The 19,934-nt window shown below is 41.3% G+C and overlaps 2 protein-coding genes across 2 annotated transcripts; both read right to left on the bottom strand.

The window, feature by feature from the left end:
- Window positions 1-9,413: 9,413 nt before the first annotated feature.
- tgfb5 (transforming growth factor, beta 5) lies at window positions 9,414-16,779 on the bottom strand. Its single transcript, XM_049739245.2, has 7 exons — window positions 15,360-16,779; window positions 14,299-14,462; window positions 13,038-13,170; window positions 12,845-12,955; window positions 11,527-11,707; window positions 10,951-11,104; window positions 9,414-10,445 (listed from the first exon to the last, which is right to left on the bottom strand). Exons 1-7 carry the CDS (start codon window positions 15,721-15,723, stop codon window positions 10,287-10,289), a joined length of 1,266 nt encoding a protein of 421 aa, XP_049595202.1. The 5' UTR covers window positions 15,724-16,779; the 3' UTR covers window positions 9,414-10,286.
- A 1,758-nt stretch (window positions 16,780-18,537) lies between these two features.
- trmt112 (tRNA methyltransferase activator subunit 11-2) lies at window positions 18,538-19,915 on the bottom strand. Its single transcript, XM_049739790.2, has 4 exons — window positions 19,720-19,915; window positions 19,270-19,371; window positions 19,103-19,195; window positions 18,538-18,864 (listed from the first exon to the last, which is right to left on the bottom strand). Exons 1-4 carry the CDS (start codon window positions 19,792-19,794, stop codon window positions 18,763-18,765), a joined length of 372 nt encoding a protein of 123 aa, XP_049595747.1. The 5' UTR covers window positions 19,795-19,915; the 3' UTR covers window positions 18,538-18,762.
- Between the last annotated feature and the right edge of the window lie 19 nt (window positions 19,916-19,934).

Consider the following 19,934-nt stretch of genomic DNA (forward strand, 5'->3'; position numbering starts at 1 on the left):
CTTTGAGTTCAGATTAGCAGTAAATTTAAATAGTTCAGTATACTGAAAATGTGTTAGGTGAAAGACGTAGGCGTGAGGCTGCAGTGTTCAAACATTCACAAGATGTTAGGGAAGGTGGTCTTGTTTGGTGAAGATATTTGACCTTGAATCCTTTGAGTTTTTTGGGGGAGATTTATTTTTTAATTTTTTTTTCAGATTTTTTTTTTTAGATTTTTGTGGGGATTTTTTTTTTTTTAATTAAAGGGGGATTTATTTTTTGGGGGATTTAACTATTTTTTTAGATATAAATATTTTTTTTATGAGTGATTTTTTTGGGGTTTTATTTCTTAAAAAAAAATTTCAGACTTTTTTTCAAATTTTTTGTGGGTATTTTTTTGGGGGGTGGGTTAATTTATAAGGAATTTTTTTTTGGTTTTTATGTTTTTCAGATTTTAAAACAAAATTTTGGGGATTTTTTTTCAGATTTTTGTTTAATTTTTTTAAGATATTGTTTTTTAATTTTTCAAAAAATTTTTTGGGGGGGGAATTTTTTTTGGGGGGGTTATTTTTTGGTGATTTTTTTTAGATTTCTTCTTTTGTTTTTTGGGGGATTTTAATTCTTTTGATGTTCAGATTTTGTTTTTGAATTTTTTGATTTGGTTTATTGGGGGAGATTTTTAAAAATATTTTTGGGGCAGATTTTTTAATTTCTTTTTTCTGATTTTTTTTTTAAATGTTGGATTTGTCTTTTCTCTGATTATTTTTTATTTTGGGGGGGGGGTTTGGGGGGATTTTTCAATTTCTATATCCAGAATTTTTTGGGGGGGTGATTAACCTTTTTTTTCAGATATTTTCGGGGGGGATCTTTTTTTTTTTAAAAAAAAGAAACTACTACTTTTTGGGGAAAATAGTTTTTTTGGGGGGGGGGGGGTTTAAATTGGGGGATTTTTTTCAGGTTTTTTTATATTTTTTTTGGGGGGGGGGGATTCTTTGTTTTTATTTTTTGTCAGATTTTTTTTAAAAAAATCAGATTTTTTTTCTAATTTTTTGGGAGGGTTATTTTTTATTTTTCAGATTTTGTTTTAAAAATATTTGGGGATTTTTTTTCTATTTTTTTTTTTTAAATTTCAGATTTCTTTTCTAATTTTTGGGGGTACTTTTTGGGGATTTGTTTTTTTGGTGGGGATATTTTTGTTTTTATTTTTTATTTTTCAGATTTTGTTTTAAAAAAATTGGGGATTTTATTTCCTATTTTTCTTTTCAATTTTTTTGGGAGGATTTTTTGTTTTTATTTTTTTTTCAATTTTTTCTAAAAAGAAATTTGGGATTTTTTTTCTTGATTTTTTTAAAAAATGTTTGGGGTATAATTTTCAGGGTGATTTATTAATTTTTTTTTCTGATTTTTTTTTTCTATTTTTTTGGAGGAAAAAAATTTTGTCTTTTTTTTTTTTACAGATATTTTTTTTATGTTTCTGGGGGGATTTTTTTTGGGCATTTATTTTTTATTTTTTTTTCTAATTTTTTGTGGGGGATTTTTTTTTGGGGGGGAGGGGAGATTTTTTGGGTTGAAATTTTCCCAAAATTCTTTGAGATTTTTTTTGTTTTTTTTTTGGGGTGGGCGATTTTTGGGGGAATTTTTTTGTTAATTTTTTTTCAAATCTTTAAAAAAAATTGGGGGAGTTTTTTTGGGCATTTATTTTTTATTTTTTTTTCTAATTTTTTGTGGGGGATTTTTTTTTTGGGGGGGAGGGGGGATTTTTTGGGTTGAAATTTTCCCAAAATTTTTTCAGATTTTTTTTCATTTTTTTGGGGGGGGCGATTTTTGGGGGAATTTTTTTGTTAATTTTTTTTCAAATCTTTAACAAAAAAATTGGGGGATTTTTTGGGGCATTTATTTTTTAATTTTTTTTCTAATTTTTTGTGGGGGATTTTTTTGGGGGGGGAGGGGGGATTTTTTGGGTTGAAATTTTCCAAAACTTTTTTCAGATTTTTTTTCATTTTTTTGGGGGGGGCGATTTTTTGGGGAATTTTTTTGTTAATTTTTTTTTAATCTTTAAAAAAGAATTGGGGGATTTCTTTTCGATTTTTAAAAAAAAAAAATTCTGGGTTTTTTTTCTAATTTTTTGGGGGGATTTTTTTTTCAAATTTAAAAAAAAAAATCAGGGAGATTTATGTGTTAATTTGTTTTTTTCTAATTTTGGGGGGGATTTTTTGTTTTTATTTTTTGTTCAGTTTTTTTAGATTTATTTTTTGGGGGTGGATTTTGTTTCTACTTTTTTTGTTTTCACCCCAGATATTTTTTTATTTTTGAGGATGGATTTTTTTTTTAAAAAATCAGAAAAAATGTCATTTTTAAAAAAAATTTTTTACAAATTACTATTATTGGGTAATCTTGGTAATCTTGATTTTATAAATTAATATGATAGTGAGCAGCAGCGGAGCCCCATTTCAACCCCTTACACTGAGTACCAAGCAGGGAAGAAATGGGTACCATTTTTATAGTCTCCAGTATGATCCGGCCGAGGTTTAAACCCACAACCTCCCAATCTCAGGGCAGGCACTCTAACACAAATGCACTGAGCTGGTAAACACTGTACGATACAATGTAACACTTATAGTAGTTTTTAAATAATGTGTATGCATATATACGCCTAAACATTGTTATCCAATATATCTACTGCAATTTCGCATTAGATTGCTGGTTTGAAATTTGCTTTTAATATTATTATTATTGTTTTTAATAAACATTTATGTTAAAACTTGTCTTGTGTTTTATTCCTTGATTTTTTATTCGCTAATTAAAACATAAAAATCAGACATTCTATGACAATATGTGTAGGTACACCTCATGGGCACTTCAATAGGTACACTACACGAGGTAAAAAATAAATAAATAAATAAATAAATAAATAAAGGGTTAATTGCACAATAAAAGCACATTTATGTACATCCTCACACCTGGGATTGAACCAAGTTCTTACTGAGCAAGAGCCCACGTCATTATCCAGTCGGCTATTTCGACCTGGAAGTCCTTGGTCGTCTGCACTGTTTTGTCGTCACTTGGACACTCCATTAGATCGCCATTTTCAAGTGTACCTAATAACAGGCCACTTTATTAGGGAAATATCAAAGTAACAGGTGTCAAGCTCGAGTCCTCGGGGCCGCATTCCAACACGTTTTCCAAGATTCCCTCGTTAAGTGCACCTGCGTGAAAAGTTTTTGGTCATTTTCACGTTCTGCAGGAGCTAAAACTTTTCACGCAGGTGCACTTAACGAGGGAATCACACAGACACTCCATTAGGTACATCGCCATTTTCAAGTGTACCTAATAACAGGCCACTTTATTAGGGAAATATCATGGTCAATGGTCACAGGTGTCAAGCTCTAGTCCTCGGGGACGCATTCCAACATGTTTTCTAAGAGTCCCTCGTTAAGTGCACCTGCGTGAAAAGTTTTTGGTCATTTTTACGTTCGACAGGAGCTAAAACTTTTCACGCAGGTGCACTTAACGAGGGAATCACACGGACACTCCAGTAGGTACACTGCCATTTTCAAGTGTACCGAATAACAGGCCACTTTATTAGGGAAATATCATGGTCAAAGGTCACAGGTGTCAAGCTCTAGTCCTCGGGGCCGCATTCCAACATGTTTTCCAAGATTCCCTCATTAAGGCCACCTGCGTGAAAAGTTTTTGGTCATTTTCACATTCTGCAGTAGCTAAAACTTTTCACGCAGGTGCACTTATCGAGGGGATCACACGGACTCTCTACCCTATGGCACCCTCGCTTACGTTACATGGAATCTATATGGTTTTATGGAGCAGCTCACAAGCAAATAGTTATAACGGTTATATGGGGCAGCACACAGGCAACTGTGTTGCAAATTTTTCTATGATAAAATATTCTAGGTCTTACTGGGATTTGAACCCAGGTTGCTGGGGTGAGAGTCCAGAGTACTACCCACAGCACTATGGAATCCTCACTCATATTGCAAGGAATATATATGGTTTTATGGATCAGCTCACAAGCAAATAGTTATAATGGTTATATGGGGCAGCAGACGAGCAACTGTGTTGCAAATTTTTCTATGATAAAATGTTTTAGGTCTCACTGGGGTGAGAGTCAACCCACTACACTCACTACACTCACATTGCATAGAATATACATGGTTTTATGGATCCTGGCTCTAACTCTAACCCTAACCCTAGCTCTAACCCTTGCACTAACCCTAACGCTAGCTCAAACCCTAACCCTAGCTCTAACCCTAGCCCTAGCTCTAACCCTAGCTCTAACCCTAACCTTAGCTCTAACCCTAGGTCTAACCCTAACCCTAGCTCTAACCCTAACCCTAGTCTGACCCTAACCCTAGCTCTAACCCTAACCTTAGCTCTAACCCTAACCCTAGCTCTAACCCTAGCTCTAGCTCTGACCCTAACCCTAACTCTAACCCTAACCTTAGCTCTAACCCTAGCTCTAACCCTAGCTCTAACCCTAACCCTAGCTCTAACCCTAGCTCTAACCCTAACCCTAGCTCAAACCCTAACCCTAGCTCTAACCCTAACCCTAGCCCTAGCTCTAATCCTAGCTCTAACCCTAGCACAACCCTAACCCGAACCCTAGCTCTAACCCTAGCTCTAACCTTAACCCTAGTCCTAGCCCTAACCCTAGCTCTAACCCTAGCTCTAACCCTAACCCTAATCCTAGCTCTAACCCTAGCTCTAACCCTAGCTCTAACCCTAGCCCAAACCCTAACCCTAGCCCAAACCCTAGCACTAACCCTAACCCTAGCTCTAACACTAACCCTAACCCTAGCTCTAACACTAACCCTAGCCCTAACCCTAGGTCTAACTCTAACCCTAGCTCTAACCCTAGATCTAAGCCTAACCCTAGTCCTAGCCCTAACCCTAGCTCTAACCCTAACCCTAGCTCTAACCCTAACCTCAACCCAACCCTAGCTCTAATCCTAGCTCTAACCCTATCTCTATAACCCTAACCCTAGCTTTAATATTAACCCTAACCCTAGCCCCAACCCTAGCTCTAACCCCAACCCTAGCTCATACCCTAACCCTAGCTCTCACCCTAACCCTAACCATAGCTCTAACACTAACCCTAATACTAACCTCAACCCTAACCCCAACCCTAGCTCTAACACTAGCTCTAACCCTAGCTCTAACCCTAACACTAGCTCTAACCCTAGCTCTAACCCTATTCCGAGCTCTAACCCTAGCTCTAACCCTAGCTCTAACCCTAGCTCTAACCCTAGCTCTAACCCTAGCTCTAACCCTACCCGTAACGCTTACCCCAGCTCTAACACTAGCTCTAACCCTAGCTCTAACCCTAACACTAGCTCTAACCCTAACATTAGCTCTAACCCTAGCCCTAACCATAGCTCTAGCCCTAGCTCTAACCCTGACTTTAGCTCTAACCCTAGTCCTAGCCTTAACCCTAGCTCTAACCCTAGCTCTAGCTCTAACCCTAGCACTAACCCTAGGTCTCACCCTAACCCTAACCATAGCTCTAACCGCAACCCTAACACTAACCCTAATACTAACCTCAACCCTAACCCCAACCCTAGCTCTAACCCTAGCTCTAACCCTAACCCTAGCTCTAACCCTAGCTCCAACCCTACCCCTAACTCTTACCCTAGCTCTAACACTAGCTCTAACCCTAGCTCTAACCCTAGCACTGACCCTAGCTCTCACCCTAACCATAGCTCTAACAGTAACCCTAATACTAACCTCAACCCTAACCCCAACCCTAGCTCTAACCCTAACCCTAGCTCTAACCCTAGCTCTAACCCTAACACTAGCTCTAACCCTAGCTCTAACCCTAGCTCTAATCCTAGCTCTATCCCTAACACTAGCTCTAACCCTAGCCCTAACCCTAGCTCTAACCCTCGCTCTAACTCTAACCGTAGCGCTAACACTAACCCTAACTCTAACCCTAGCTCTAACCCTAGCTCTAACCCTAGCTCTAATATTAGCTCTAACCCTAGCTCTAACCCTAGCTCTAACCCTACCCCTAACGCTTACCCTGGCTCTAACCCTAGCTCTAACCCTAACACTAGCTCTAACCCTAACACTAGCTCTAACCCTAGCTCTAAACCTTTGTCTAACCCTAACCATAGCTCTAACCCTAGCTCTAGCTCTAACCCTAGCACTAACCCTAGCTCTCACTCTAACCCTAACCATAGCTCTAACCGTAACCCTAACACTAACCCTAATACTAACCTCAACCCTAACCCCAACCCTAGTTCTAACCCTAACACTAACCCTAATACTAACCTCAACCCTAACCCCAACCCTAGCTCTAACCCTAGCTCTAACCCTAGCACTAACCCTAACACTAGCTCTAACCCTAGCTCTAACCCTAACACTAGCTCTAACCCTAGCTCTAGCCCTAACTCTAATCCTAGCTCTACCCCTAACCCTAGCTCTAATCCTAGCCCTAACCCTAGCTCTAACCCTCGCTCTAACTCTAACCGTAGCGCTAACACTAACCTTTGCTCTAACCCTAGCTCTAACCCTAGCTCTAATATTAGCTCTAACCCTAGCTCTAACCCTAACACTACCTCTAACCCTAGCCCTAGCTCTAACTCTAACCCTAGCACTAACGCTAGCTCTAACCCTCGCTCTAACGCTAACCGTAGCTCTAACACTAACCCTTGCTCTAACCCTAGCTCTAACCCGAGCTCCATTCCTAACCCTAGCTCTAACCCTAGCTCTAGCCCTAACCCTAGCTCTCACCCTAACCATAGCTCTAACCGTAACCCTAATACTAACATCAACCCTAACCCTAGCTCTAACCCTAACCCTAACTCTAGCTTTAACATAAGCTCTAACCCTTACTCTAACCCTAAACCACGCGCTAACCCTCACCCTAGCTCTAAACCAAACCCTTAGCTTTATATGGGAAAGCGCACGAGCAACTGTGTTGCAAATATTCTAAGATAAAATGTTTGAAACTTATTTAGATTCGAACCCGTGTTGCTGGGGTGAAAGACTAGAGCACTAACCACTATACTATGGAAGACTCGCTATAGTGCTAGGAATAAATATGGTTTTATGGAGTAGCTCACAAGCGATGGTGCCCCAAACCTTTTTTGCGCCAGGGACCGGTTACATGTCAGAAATATTTTCGCGGACCGGCCTTTAAATGAATAAATAATACATTTATGATAACTATATAAATACGATGAAACAAAATACGACTATTTCTTTCTTTTAGTCGTTTTTTTTTAGTTCTTCCTTGCTCTCTTGGGAGCTTAAGATCAGGGAATGCTTTGAGAATAATTCTCAATGAGATATATATATATATATATATATGCATGCATATGTGTCTTTGGTGACATTAGGTACTGTAAATCCCTGGCGTTTACAAGCTTCTACCCAGCGAAAGCATTTCTCTCGGTTCTTCCACGGCTTTGGGAAAGATATGAAGAAAACTCCCCTCATATCTCGGTCAGCATATCGCGAGTCGCTCCGGCAGACACCAAAGCAACAGTGATTTGTTGCAACCCTTAATGTTATTTCTGACCCAAAAAAATAGCTAGTTGGTCCTTTGCGCTCCATCTGTGTTCACTACCTGTGCGGCTCTTGTGTTTGTCCGAAAACTCCACGGCCGCGGCGCATGCGCAGTTTGCTGTTCTAAAATTACATGACTTCTACCAGTAGGTGTCAGTAATGCCCATTGAAGCTGGTGCCACCTCGCCGTAAAACAAAACGAAGAAGAAAATGACGTCACTTCCCGTTCACGAACGAGTCGTGAAAACACTATATTAGGTACACCACCAATTTCAGGTGTACCTAATAACTATGCATTTTTTGTACGTGTCTAGAATGTGTATTAGACTACTTGCTCTTTATTTTGAGGGACACCAACACATATTACACAACATAAAACACATATTCATATGTCAGTTAACTTAATGTCAAATTTTTGTTTTCTTGCCCCCAAAAAATAAAAACAAGGAATAAAACACCAGACAAGTTTTAACAGGTTTTTAATGTTTATTAAAACAATAATAATACAAGTACATTTCAAACCAGCAATCTAATGTGAAATTGCAGTAGATATACATACACATATTGTCATATAAAGCAGTTAACCAAATGTCTGATTTTTATGTTTTAATTGGCGAATATAAAAACAAGGAATAATACACCAGACAAGGTTTAACATAAATGTTTATTAAAAATAATATTAAAAGCAAATTTCAAACCAGCAATCTAATGTGAAATTGCAGTCGTTATATTGAATGACAATATTTAGGCGTATATATATGCATACGTTATTTAAAAACTACTATAAGTGTTATACCACTAGACTAGAGTGAATGTTTACCAGCTCAGTGGCCTTGTGTTAGAGTGCCCGCCCTGAGATTGGGAGGTTGTGGGTTCAAACCCCGGCCGGGTCATACCAGTGACTATAACAATGGTACCCATTTCTTCCCTGCTTGGCACTCAGTGTAAGGGGTTGAAATGGGGCTCCAATGCTGCTCACGATCTTTTAATTTATAAAATCAAGATTACCCAAAGAGAAGCATAATCTTCCCGTTTTAGCATAACGGCGCATTCCTTCATGCAATAAAGTTAGCCGCTAGCTTGGAGAAAACGTGCATAAAAGAAGTGGTGTTTCACCGAGTGCTTCTTTCTTTCCTTAACAAATCGTAAATCGACATTCTGATTTACATAGTTCACGCCAGGAGGGAGACGCAACACCTTCACTGACTAATCCGTTGATGCACGTGGGGAAGGAAGGCAGTTCACTCGTTGACTCGTTCGCGAACGGGAAAGTCTGGATTCGTTCCCTCACTGATCCGTTCTCGCGATGAACTGGAAATGCGAATCACTCACTCACTCACTCACTCACAGATCCATTCAGTTGTCGAACAGGAAATGCAATTCGCGTCTCGTTCGTGAACAGGAAGTGACGTCATTTCCTTCTTCGTCTTATTTTACGGCGACGTGGCACCAGCTTCAATGCGCATTACCGACACCTACTGGTTGAAGTCATGTGAACTGAAAAAAGAACGAATCACTGTTCACTCTCGTTCACTGAAAAGATTCGTTCTTTTGAATGAATCGTTCACTCACGAGCCAACACAAGGTTGAACTGCCTTCCTTTGCCTGCCTCAACGGATATATATATATATATATATATATATATATATATATATATATATATATATATATATATATATATATATATATATATATATATATATATATATACACAATACACACACGAGTTGGTGTCCCCCAAAATAACAAATGTCGGCATAACGTTTTGTTTTAATCAACCTTTTATTCAAACACATTCGGAATAATAACACCATCAACTATAATCCAACAAATACAAAATTAAAAATTTTGGATTTGGATCACAATCACTTTCAATAGTCACTTTCATTTACAAAAGAAATACAATTTAAAGAATATTTAGTATTTATTTTTATTCAATTATTTGACTCTCCATACATATACAGGAATAGAACTTCACGTCTTTTGTTGTAATATAACTGATTTTAATATAGAAGCTGGTGTAACACTTAACAGATTTTTGTTGGTGGTGTGCCTCGAGATTTTTTCCAATGAAAAGGTGTGCCGTGAATGAAAAAAGGTTGGGAAACAATGACATAGAGAACACAAGAAAGTCCGCATATGACCATCAAGATAATGAATGCACAAGAAAAAAAGAAGCCAGTCAGCATCCTTAGGCTGCCAGACCCCAAAAATGTTCGGAAATGCGCCGGGCTGCAAACCACCACCTTCCAGACAAATTCCGCCCCGTCGTCCGTCCCATGTCTGGCTCTCAAAAGGCCGTCTCCTGCTCTCTCCTCCCACCACAAATCCCAGAAGCAGCAACGGAGGAGGAGAAGGCGTTTTGAATGGATGCCTTTTCGTCAAAAAACGTTCGCATCCTATTTACGTCGGGGCACATTTTGAGGCCTAGACCGCAGTGAGCTGGCAGGGCCTCGGCCCACTCACTTGGACACGGCCCCTCTTTTTCTTTCTATTCCTCTTGTCTAGCTACAGTACAAACAATCAAAAGGAACAGTGGACATAAAGGAATCCTGTGCTGGATGCACTGTTGAAGTTTATTACAGCATGTTTGTTTACTGTGCATCCGGAAAGTATTCACAGCTTCACTTCACTTGTCGAGTTTTGAGGGGGGGGGGGGGGGGGGGGGAATGTTGAACATATAATGCATAAAATGTGAAGTGCTATGAATACTTGCCGTATGCACAGTATGGATGTGAACTTATTTCCAGCCTCAAATGGAAAGCGGGCGGACGCGCGTCTGTCTCTAGCGACACTTGCAGGACTTGACCACCATGTTGGAGAGCTGCTCCACGCGGGGGCTGCGTCCGATAAAGTACATGATGGTGAGGGGCTCCAGGTCCTGGGGGACGCAGCAGGGTGACGCTGATGCTTCGGGGTTCAGCTTGTTGTACAGCGGTAGGATCTGATACACGCAAACAAACATAGGCAGAGTGTCAGTATTATTCACCGCACATATTTGTTTGTTACGATGCCAAGCAGTGTGTGTGCGCTGTCCTGACGACAGCGCAGCATGTTGTCTTGTTCTTTATGTTTATGGGTGCCATACGAGGTTGAGGTAAACCAGCGACCACAAAGCGTGCATGTCGAGCGCATTTCGTAATGCGCGTCGCCCAAGTCTGCACGTTTGACATATGCACCAAGCAGACACGTCACTACAATGATTGTTGGGAGTTGACATCGAACAGCCGTGTCATGTGATGCCTTCAATGACATCTTGAAGTCAATACTGAAAACCAATGCAATTTTGTACAGTCACATATTTACAATATTTCTGAGTGAGGATCATGTATACAAAACATTGTAAAATGTAACTATGTAATATATGTATATATAACATTCTTTTTTTTGTGTTTGTTTCCACTGTGCGGCCGGGTCGGCGTTATTGAACAGAAAGAGTTAAAGCCCACCATGTTGTAGTGGTTGTTGGCGCTCCAGAGGTAAGGACAGTTGCCGGCGCAGAAGTTGGCCTTGTAACCTTTGGGCTCGTGGATCCACTTCCAGTTGAGGTCACGCCGGAAGTCGATGTAGAGCGAGCGTAGGCAGCAGCCCGACTCGGATCCGCTATCACACGCACACAGAGAAAACGGGTGTTTAAAGTTGTGTCATGGGAAAATGACAAAAGAAAATGGTAATGACAATGCAAGGCTGCCAGACAGTGTAAGCCAGACGAAATCAAACACGCAGCAGTCTAAACACTGAGACACCATTCTTAGGCTCCGCACGGCATTTTTTTTAGTCCATTTTGACATAATGTATACACTACTGTTCAAAGGTTTGGGGTCAGCTAGTCAATTTTATGTTTCCGGGAAAAGACAGTGTTAAGAGACAACTGGCTTTGTAAACGTAAAATCAGTTAGTTTTCCAAAAAGCATTTCTTTGATTTAGTTAATGAACATGTTTTTTTTTTTTTGTGTTAATTTTTTTGTTAGATTTTGTTTGCTAAAATAACCTTGTATGTCTGAATACTTAGAGTGCAGTCATACCGTGAGCAGGTTGCTGCCTCAGTAGCCGCCGCCCTCTTTTTGCGGTTCCTCTTGGCCGGGTTTTCTACTCGGTCGCTGGGCAGCAGGGTGAGGATGAGGTGAGGCGTTTTGCTGCTGAAGTCCGCCTGACCTTTCACCTGGCTCTGCTGCTTTAGCAGGCGCAGCTGCTCGTCGTCCACGCCTGTGCAAAAAAATGATTGTTTGATTTTTTGTTCTGATTTGGGTTTTTTTTCCAGATAACTTTTTCAATTTTCTTTGAGTTCAGAATAGTGGTAATTTGATTGGGAATTTATTTTTGACATTTTTTTTTCAGATTTTTTTTTTTTATTTTTTGGGGGGGGATTTCTTTTGGGGGGGGATTTGGTTTTTTTGTCCAGATATTTGGGGATTTTTTGTTTCAATTTTTTTAAATGGTTGCGTCTAACTAATAAATATGATCATTCGCAAAGTTCTCTGACTGTAAGTCTCAAAACGTGCAGGCAGCTCTCTTAAACTTGTCAAAAATCGCACTTAATGACATCCCGCGGGACTGACAACACCCTCATCATCTTGTCATTTGGTAGGTATTAACATGCTCGCGTGCTAACACATCACAGCCAATTTCAAATGTTTATTCGCTGTTGAGTGGCACCGGGGGGTGGTTGGGTAAAAACAAGCCCTTTGCTTGTCTTACAACAGAATCAAACATTGATATTTTTTGTTGACATAACGAGGGGAAAAAATATTGAGCTGAGAGTAAATTGGGAGTAAAGGGCAGTCATTTGGGGCCTGGTCAAAGCCACGCACGCCTGCCTGTTGCTCAATAGTATTGCAGTGTATGTGGGAGAACAGGACGGCTATTTAGCGGGGTGGTGTGACATTGAATCATTAGTCATGTGGTGAGTGCCACATTTCTTGTCGTCTTAACACTCACCTGATTTTTTGGAACCATATGTTTTGTTGACCAACTTTTATGGTCCATGTAATTTACACACATACGTAACATGATGACGCCTTTTTCAATGCATACGTTTTGATCGACACTGCCGGAGAGATATTTGTTTGCCAAACCTGTTTATTATTGTGGTTGTAGTTAGCAGTGGTGCGCAAATGTACTGTATCATCTGTGTTTAATATTTCACGTAAATACACGATCAAGTCCTAAATATACGTGCCCAAACAGCGGTCAAGTGAAACTGATATAATTTCATTTCAATGGGCTGAAAATGATTTATTTACTACAAATAATGTATCTCTGTTTATCTATCTATAAACAATAAAATTCCTGTCCCATATGTGGCAGAGGAGGCCAATTTTTGTGGATAAAATCGCAGCAAACCTGCAAAGAGAGCCTCCAGTTCTTCGCTCTTGTTAGGAACAATGTTGTTGGTGGCGGGGACGAAGGTGCAGCATGGACAGTGGACACCCAGCTTCAAGCCCAGATTTTTCTCTGCCAGTAGAGATAAGGGAAAGACACGTGTGAGAAGAAGAGCATAAAAGCGTTTCAATGTGTGAATACAAATGATGCCAACCTGGCTCTGACACCCAGTCCTTGACAGTTTCTGTGACGTCCACCGAGAGCCAGGCTCCCCTTGCTCGCGGCTGCACGGTGCGAGAGTCGATGTAGCGCTGCGTGGACGTGCTCTCCTCGTCCGGCTTCAGCACCTGAAACGACACACACATTCCCATTGACATTGTGCTCTTTCTGGTGTGTGTGTGTGTTTACATTTAAATTTCACCTGGGAGTGGTGAGAAAACAGCTTGAAGGAATTGGCTTCTTTCCCCCCCCCTTGGTGTGACATTTGTTTGTTTGTTTTATTGTTGGTGCTTGTATCGTCATTCCCTCCTGCCTAATCACTATGTAGTATTTTTATATAATGGACCATATAGTTTACCAAAAAGTCCCATTAAAAACTCCCTACGTAGTGATTAGGGAGCAGGGAATGATCACTCATTCCCTACTCCCAAATTACCATAAAGAGAGATTTTTATATGGTGGGCTATATAATGGAGTCATCAAGTGAAAAGCTGTTTTTTTTTTTTTTTTTTTTTTGCTGTCATCCAATTACAATGTCATCTGGTAGACCTTTCACAATAATCTTTGAAAAAGAAGTTACGATAGAACCTCTAAATTCGCATGTGGTCGTCATGAGTGACAGAATGCGAGAACGCAGCAATAATTTATCAATACCGTCAGGTAGGGCAATTATTTTATGTTGTCAGTTTGAAACAGTAGCGTTTGCATTCTATTTCCATGATTTCCTATGAATTGTGGAAAGAAATTTCCAAAATTAGAAAGGAATTGGAAAGGAATTTCCTATGAATTGTGGAAAGAAATGTTTACTTATTTGAAATGTGCAGGATTATGCAAAAAACACTTAACTAAGGGATTTCCACAACACTTTGTGGAGTGGTTAGGAAGAAGCCATTAAATGTTGGTGCAGCTCCTGGATTGGTAGTGTTAAGTGTTTGTCCTTGGCACAGGTCTGGCTCCTTTTCCACTGTGGAAAGGAGCCTCATTTACTCAATTGGATCTAAATAACACATGCTAACATTCTATGCTCATAAACTTAGCATGCAAATGGAGGTGACTTGCTTCCCTGGGAATTCTGAGGGGTGTGAAATATTTGCCCGCAGCCACAAAACAAGTCACACAGCCGATTGTTGACATTCACATCTACTTTTAGACAAAATAAACACGGTATAAATGTTGTCTGTTTTTTTGTTTTTTTTTTAAGAACACATGAAGCTCTCCTTTAAAACCACATTAAAAATGTGTGTTTGGATCCTAACCTGATAGATCTCCACTCTCTGCTCGGAGGCCCGGGCCTGCGGGTTAGGGGCTCGGAAGATCCTGAACTCAGCCTTGACTAGCGTGCTGTTTGTCATATCCACATTGCTCACGTCGAACAGGACGCTTCTGTAATGCGGGTCCAGTGGGAGCGGCTGAACTGCGTCTGCCGAGGAGAGGGGGGAAAAAGAAAGACCCGAGCTGTTGTTCAAGTCAACAAACGTACAGTGGATAAGGAGTGGTGATGAAAAACAAATAAAAGGTTTGGACAGCAAGGTAATGAATGCCTTGTGCAGCTTTGGCCATTGTTGCACTGGATGGATTTCAAGGGTTATGTAATTCTGCAATGTCAGTGTATGTGTTTCTTTCATTCGTAGCCTAACATTTAGTGGTATTTCCGCCACACGTCCACCATTGACGTGATGTCTAGAAAACGCAGATGCACACTCTGACTTTTCAAACTTGATGCCATACTACTGTCAGACCTAGGGTACAAATTGATTCTAAATATAACCTCCAGAGTTCCCCCCTTCAGTTCTATATGGGGAATATTGCCCTCTTTTGTCTTAGTCATGCATAGAGTGAAATGATAGGTTGCCTAATTACATATTGGAAGATGTATATCTTATCTGTTCACCATTTCCCTCCCTGAGAGTTTTCGATGTCCAATGGGATACAAAGTGGTTTTTCTCTAATGAAATGAAATTAAATGCCAAAAAATTCGTAGTTCTTGTCTTTTTTTAAACCCAATGTTCTGAATAATATTGCATTTGTGGAATATGAAAATAAACAGAATAACCCAGGAATTTTCAACCATCGAAACAGGCTGACATTTTAAGCAGTACCGCCCCCTGCTGTCGACTGAAATTGACGTCAAAGTGCACAGTTCGGTCACGTGACATTCGCTACACTCTCCTGTTGGATGAACGGCAACAGGTGGGTAAAAGTGGAGCTTCTGCCACCCACCAGAAAATCATTGATACCTTTTCTGACTGTCACTGTAAGTCGTCGTATGAGGCATAAAAAGAGGAACAAATTACCCGATCTGGAGAAATGTACTCACTGGTTTGCGTGCGCTGGGGCAGCATGTCGATCCTCTGCACTTCTTTAGCGTAGTAGTCCTCCTCGCTGCTCTCCCGTTCGCATGTCGAGTCTGCCAGACGCGCTCTCTCCTTCAGCAGCTCCCGAGTGCTGTTATACAGCAACATGACCTCCACGGGCACCGTACCGCCGGCCGCCGCCGACACCTCGTCGTCGTCGTCTGGCGGGCTCTGGATGCGCAGCTTGCTGAGAATCTGCCCGCGCACCGCCTCGATGCGCCGCGACTTCTGCTCGTCCAGGTTGATGAAGGCGCAAGTATTGATGCCCTTGACCAGCGCGAAGGAAAGCCGGAGGAGCAGCAGCAGAGCCAAACGAGACAGCCACATTGTCCGAAGAGGGGATGGGAGCGAGACACAGTCCCTGAACGGCCGGCCGCGGGGGCAGTCAGACTGTGGGGGAAAAAAATACCTCCAGATTCAGAAGGGAAGGGAGACTGCAACTAAAAGTCCGACACTAACCCCTGATCGCAAAATCGTGCGTCAGAGTTAAAGCTACCCGATAAACATATACGACTCCTAAAAAGCACATGAAAGGGGAGGCTGATATCAGGCGGCCACTTAATCGCGAAACCGTACCAAAAAGTTACAACTGTCCTTCAAATTAAAAAAACCTTGATTGATGGACTACTTATGACTAAACTCCAGTGTTTAATTTGTTTTTACATATTTCATCAAGCGAGCTAGGCTAGCAAGAAACTGCACAAACTTCTTGAAAATAGTATTAGTCCAACACTTAAAATTGAGACATTTAGACGTAATTAATCTAAGCAAAATCTGACTAGTCCTCCAGTGTCCATCCTTTGGGCAATAAAAACAACTCAGCCCATGATAAGCTCACAACGCGTTACGTGCCCTCACCTCGGACAAGCACACCGGCGGGGCCAAAGGGGCCACATAGCCCTCCGTCTCCGAAGGAACCTACCAGCGGTATTTAACGCCCTACTTGATACACTCCAAAAGATTTACTACTTCCCCGAAAACGTATTACAAAAGCCCTGATTATCCTCAGTACAGATAAACAAAACGTAGCCAAACAACCGGAGGGAAGTGCTGATTTATGTTGGAAAACCAACGGCCCGGAGAGCCCCCTCGCATAAACATCCAAACACGGAGAGAGGTAAAAGGGAGAAAAAGCAGAAGGTGACAGAAGTATGAAAGAAGTCCTTGTGGTGGAGGGGCCGCTTTCAGGGCAGATCAAGCGGGGTCCGCTGGTATGCGTGCAGACCTGCTGTGGGATGGAGCTCATCACGAGCCGCGCCGACTGAGCCACGCAGCCCGCGAGAAAGGAGAGCCGGAGGCGGGGCTGCCCTGAGAGCAGCGGACGGTCTTTGTGGGAGGTTGGGAGGCGGGCTGCTCCCGAAAGAGGAAGGGAGTGTGACTTGTGGATAAGAGCCATTTGACTCGCACCAAAGTGGGCACACAAATACACACAGTTAATTTCTTCTAAAAATAACAACAATCCTCAAGTGGCCGGTAAACGGAGACAAAGTTGAACACTCGGAGCTAGTTTACTTAACAAGTCGATAAGAGGCCAAAAGTGGTGGCTTCTTAGTCATAGTTTAATGACAACAGAAACACAAACATGTTACTAAAATAAGATTAATAGAGACATTTTACATTCACACCAAATTGTACAAACGCCATCCTCAAATTGCCTGTTAATTGGAAAAAGAAGCATACAGATAAGAGAGCTTCACTTAAGCCAAGTTTGAATCAAATAAAGTCTAAACAAAGCAAAAAAATAAAGTTCAAATGGAGATATAACAATTGTGTTGTTTAATTCAACTAAATGGTGAAAGGCATATCTGTGCCAATCAGCATGACGTTTTGCAATTAACATTTGTGTGGTCAATAATCAATAATAGATGATATTTCTATTCTATTTCTATATAGATGCAGTGCAACCAATAAAGTTCAGCTAAAAAGAGTCGCATGGAGCGGGATTAAAAGTTAGGTTATTATGACAATTCATTTGACATACTGCTAAATGATAACACACCCAACATGTAATAAACATTTGTTGATACGCAGCACAGGCTGCCTGCAGACTATGTAATGACTAAGTTGCGGGCTAAAAAAAGTCACTCAACCCCCTCCCAAAAAAAAAAAGAAAAAAAGCTGAACTAAATAAAAGCGGTCGAATGAAACGGCATTAGTTGATTGCAGCCGTTCCAAGGCAGCGTCTCAAAACGCCTCTGCATTTGACATCACTCAGCAGGCTGCTTTATCTTCCAGCCATCTCGTTGTTAATTACAGTTCAGGATTTGCACAGCACTGTTAATCTGTCATGGGTGGCTTTTATTGCTGCTCTGCTGCCATCGCATCATACTGTCATTATAGTTGTGGGCACAGGCCTGTAATTGCTTTAAGTAGAAGGAAAGAAAGGTAGCACTCGGCCTGCCTCGGGGTTTTGTGTCGCCGCGCATTTACCCGCTCTCACTTTGGAAAACAATGTCGTTTAACACGTCTGTTTCAACTTGTTGAAGACGGAGACAACTCTAAAGGCAAACCAAAGCAGGTGGGGGCGGGGGTGCTTTTGGCCACTGCGACTTACTTGCGGCTTTCAAAATGAAAAAGAAAAGAAGAAAAAAAGGGAAAAATGGTGAAAAACAACTCCCGGCCTGTCTGCTGCCTTTTTTTCCCTCTTAGCCAAATATAGACCAGCCGCTGCCACGTCATCTAGACCTCTGTGCTCCCTACAATCACATGTGTGTGCGGTGCACGCACGCACACACACACACACACACGCATAGTGTCATACTTGAATGTACCCTCAGATAATGTAGTAATATTAACTTACTCTCAGACTTTCAAACGCTCAGGCACTCATACACTTCGCTTTCACACACACACTCTAACAAAGTCAGGTTCATGCAATACCACACAAACTTGTGCACTGCCAATCACTCACACTTGCACTTGCATACTCATTGACTGACACACAGATGCACGCACGCGACTAGTCACACACTCCTACACATCCTCATAGTCACTCGTTGACACACACTCACTCACTCAAAGTAACTAACAGACTCAATCACGCACAGACAGACTCAGCAAGTCCCACTCCCGCCTACATTCACTCACAGCTATAATAAAGTCAATCCTCAGTGGCCACAAAATCGTAACTGCACTTCTGGCTGTCAATGGAATCTAAGGGTTTATTGGAAAGGAGAGAGGGGGGTAAAAAAATAAATACAGATAAAAGAACAGGGCATTGAATTTTCATTTGGCTGAGAAAAAGTAAAAATGATCTAATCTTTTCTTGACATCAATGCAAATGCAGTTCAACTTCCGTTTTCAAACAAAAAACACACACATCCAGTCAGTGTGTGTGTGTGCGTGTGTGTGTGTGTGCGCGCGCGCCTACACCTCGTCTTCATTGAGTAGCATATTGGGGATCCCTTTGGTGATGGGGAACTGTCGCCCTGACTCGGGACACTGCAGACAGCCCTCCATCACCTCCACCTGTGAAAACACATTTGTGAATCACACTGCCGCCTCTAGAGGTCACCATATCTCAACATGACATCAACAGCAACAATACGAGAGGACAAGGATAAGGGGTTCAGATTCAGATTATGGATGAAGTTGTTGCTACATCAGCGTGGCTGACATATTGGATGTGGCAGATCTGCCAGTGCACCAACTATGGACCTAACTTCAAAAATCAACAAACTAAAAAGTGTCAAAGTCAATGCCTCACCTCCAAGAGAACTCTGTGTACTTTCTTGAGGAACTCCTCATTGTGTTCAAAGTCAGCTACCAGTTCACTAGGCAGGTCTTGTCGCTGACCCAACTGCGGAGGCAATCATGAGCCCAAATTACATGCATTGTTTTGATATCGTACGCCAAATTGCTGACTTTTGTCACCTCCTCTGCAGCTTGGAGCAGAGCGCTCCACACCAGCTTGGGAATCATACGGCTGACAAATTGCGCGTTGAAGTCCACCTCGTTCACTTTCACCTCCGTTGGCTGCAAAGGGAAATGATTGTAAAAGTGACATTTAAATGGCTAGTTTAAAAATTGGAGGGTTTCTCCCAACACCTCAGGTGTGATGCGGTTCCACTTTTACAGAATTGTTCTACAAATTATTTAGTTACTTACTATATGTAATGTCTTTGTTCGTCTATCTAGGCTAGGGTCAGGCAAAACGTTCTTTATATAAAGTATTCGTCGCTAAGCAATGCGTACTCATATTTTCAGGAGTTACGACCGTTATGTGTAATTTACTAGACTAATAATATTAATAACAGCAACCAAAACAAATAGCAAGCTGAGTCTATCGCGGTTTGTCCCGCTTTCGGTTCACGTTATTTTTACCTTGATCAGCAGCGGGTATCCGTTGGTGACGCCCTTGACGTGAGAAGTCAGCATGTTATGCGTAAGAAGCTTCATCTTAACGCAAACCAATTTTATTTTATGAGATAACGTTGGATAAATTCAGTAGTACGTCGGAGTAAAGGCAGACATGTGGACCGGAAATTACGTTCCTTAAACGTTTCCCATGAACATTTGCTCGTATAGAAGGTTCCGTG

This window comes from Syngnathus scovelli, chromosome 1 (genome assembly GCF_024217435.2).
Source record: "Syngnathus scovelli strain Florida chromosome 1, RoL_Ssco_1.2, whole genome shotgun sequence".
Classification (NCBI taxonomy): Eukaryota; Metazoa; Chordata; class Actinopteri; order Syngnathiformes; family Syngnathidae; genus Syngnathus; species Syngnathus scovelli.